Source organism: Octopus bimaculoides, chromosome 14, assembly GCF_001194135.2.
Source record: "Octopus bimaculoides isolate UCB-OBI-ISO-001 chromosome 14, ASM119413v2, whole genome shotgun sequence".
NCBI classification, from domain to species: Eukaryota; Metazoa; Mollusca; class Cephalopoda; order Octopoda; family Octopodidae; genus Octopus; species Octopus bimaculoides.
In genome coordinates, this window is record NC_068994.1 from 28,502,754 (window position 1) to 28,505,437 (window position 2,684).

Genomic DNA, 2,684 nt, shown 5'->3' on the forward strand with positions numbered 1-2,684 from the left:
CTATATCCATACATATATCTACATACCTACATCTATATTTAAATCTCTTGGATACCCTGTATTATAATACCTACATCTATATGTATACATACATGCATATATGGGTACAGGACATCAAAAAGAACGTTAAACACAATGAGAAACGAAACCATAGAAAACGAACTTTTTTCGAACAATGAAAAAAAAAAAACTCAGAGAAACGAGACATGCAACATAAAGAGAAAATCCCTTCATCAGTTGTCCCTGTTTCATCTACTCCGCGTTTCGAAGGCAAGGACAATACGCAACTTCGTTGAAACAGTCCTTCCCGCAAAGCAAATTAAATAAAATTTGGGATTTTTTGCGAGGGTGAAAGTGTTAAGAACAGGACAGTGAGAACAAGGCAGTAAAAACAAACGGTGAGGGCTGTTAAGCTAAGACGATAGAAAAATTATTATGAACGCTAAAGTCTGTCATACCGGCCATGACGAAGGGAAATAGCCCTGAAACTCGAGTCGCCTTTATATATATATATTTATATATTTGATCCTTTATATTGAACACTCAATATTTCATCTACATTCAATACTTTCTTTCATGGTGCCATCCATTTTTATTTTATTTTATTTTATATTGTATATTATATTATATATTGTATATTCCATATTCTATACCCCACATTAGTTCTGCAGGAATATAAATAAAACATAAAAAACAGACAGTGTTGGAACTCTTTTAAGCAAAATAATATATTCCTCTATACACAATCATACAAAAACCCCCACCTTTTTTGTATTTATTTTTACTCGCATATATATATATATATATATATATATATATCCGCCTCCTGGACAGACCGCTGAGTTACGTTTCAGACAGTAAGATGGACAAATAAACTAACATATTCCAATATCTTCCCGTTCTACCATTTTAGCTTGTATAAGAGCCGTGCAGTAAAAGTAAGATTTCTGTGGGACTTAGTTTTGATCCTCAGTTAAAACCCGGTCATTGATACAATATTTCATTTCCTGTCTTGCACATATCAGTGAAGACGGCGAAATGCGAAGTACTAACAATGTATTTATCTAAATTAAAAAGTATAATTAAAATGAACGAAACACCCGGGGCTGATAAACTAAGATTGTCTCCCATAAATAAATAGAAATAGCGCAAAGAAAACAGCAAAATCTTAAAAATAAAAATATGTAATTCTCACTAAGACAATTTACTCACCATGTTTCAAACTGGAATCAACAACTCCCACAACTTCCGCTTAAACGTATCCTGCAGTAAATGATTGAACTATCGTCTGCTATAGAAGATATAAGGTTTATGAAAATAAAATGAAAAACAGAACAAAAACAATGAACTTTCAAAATACATTTGTACTAAATGGAACTAAAAGTAAGTTCTAAAATATTTTTATAAATTTTCTTCTCTGAAATGTATTACAGATTATAGAATTTAGCATTCTGGTAATCACATACATACACACACGCTTACGCACGCACGCACACGCACACACGCACGCACGCACACACACACACACACACACACACACACTAAGACATGCAGCGTAGAGACCAGTGGTTTACTGCCACTGGGGATGAAAGCTGGAACGTGATCAATGTCAGTTAGGTGAAATGGACTAGATAGTCTTATGGTGTGAAACCTGAAGCCACCAAGAAACATGCCTGATGACATCTTAAATATTATTTTGGACAATATACACAATACAGATCGGAATGGATCTGGTTTTTAAAGTCAACTGGAGAAAGTAACAGACACGTTCCTGTTTTATTATACCTCGTCAACAAAGCATATTCTATGTAGTTGGGTAGACTAATATCAATACACAAGTATATATATGTAACACACACACACACACGCGCACCCCTCTAGGGGTGTATTTAAAATCCAAAAGTAACAAATAAAAGACGCACTCTTCGGCTTTAGTAAACAGGAAGGACACATTTGACAATGTAGCCCTACATATCCAAAAAGACGGAATAAGCACGGCGAGGATGCTTTTGATCATGGGCCTTATTTTAGTCTAAACAACAACGCCAACAAATGGAAATATTTCTGTACTGATTTAGAAATAACACTTGCTATGGTTTATTTTGGAGTCAACAGTTGCTGCGAAATAGCTAAAGGTACACTTCCGTCAAAAAGAGAGAGATTAAGTCATTGAATGCTTTCGCTATCTTCGCAAGGTCAGTTATTTGTTTTTGCTCTTTCTCAATATTGAACATAATAACATATATAGTTGACATTAAAATATATGTTTTAGTTGTAAGTTTAACTATGAAGCTACAAATTTAGTTAGCTATTATAAAAGTTGGAGTATATTTGAATTACTGCGATTTCCCTTCGAATGCAGCAGGCACGTTGTTTTGTTTTTTTAAAGACTACTTTAGAATGTGAATTCTCGGGAACCAACTCTGAAATTCAGTATCTTTCCCCATTTCATTTCGTTAATTTTCCCAGAAATGGCACAACCCATTTTCTCCTTGCTCGATCAAAACAATAATAACAATATTGAGTGTTGTTTTTTAGTCTATGTCAGCCCTCATCTCGCAAATCTATGATCGAAAAAGCCCCTCGTATGTCATTACTGGGTTTCGAGTTTCTAGCCGATCGTTCGATTTATAAATATTAGTATTTGACACAATACTAAAAAAGAACAAAAAAAAAAAAAAAAA

The 2,684-nt window shown here is 33.9% G+C and overlaps 2 protein-coding genes across 2 annotated transcripts in view; one reads left to right on the forward strand and one right to left on the reverse strand.

Annotated features, from left to right (window-relative positions):
• LOC106875317 (COMM domain-containing protein 4) overlaps positions 1-1,288 on the reverse strand; it is a 30,460-nt gene extending 29,172 nt beyond the window's left edge. Inside the window, exon 1 of the mRNA XM_014923407.2 lies at positions 1,213-1,288. Within this exon, the coding sequence (XP_014778893.1) occupies positions 1,213-1,215 (3 nt within the window). The 5' untranslated portion in view covers positions 1,216-1,288. The remainder of the gene's footprint in view (positions 1-1,212) is intronic.
• A 241-nt stretch (positions 1,289-1,529) lies between these two features.
• LOC106875306 (39S ribosomal protein L9, mitochondrial) overlaps positions 1,530-2,684 on the forward strand; it is a 13,625-nt gene continuing 12,470 nt past the window's right edge. Inside the window, exon 1 of the mRNA XM_014923397.2 lies at positions 1,530-2,195. The gene's annotated coding sequence lies outside the window, so the exon portion shown is untranslated. The remainder of the gene's footprint in view (positions 2,196-2,684) is intronic.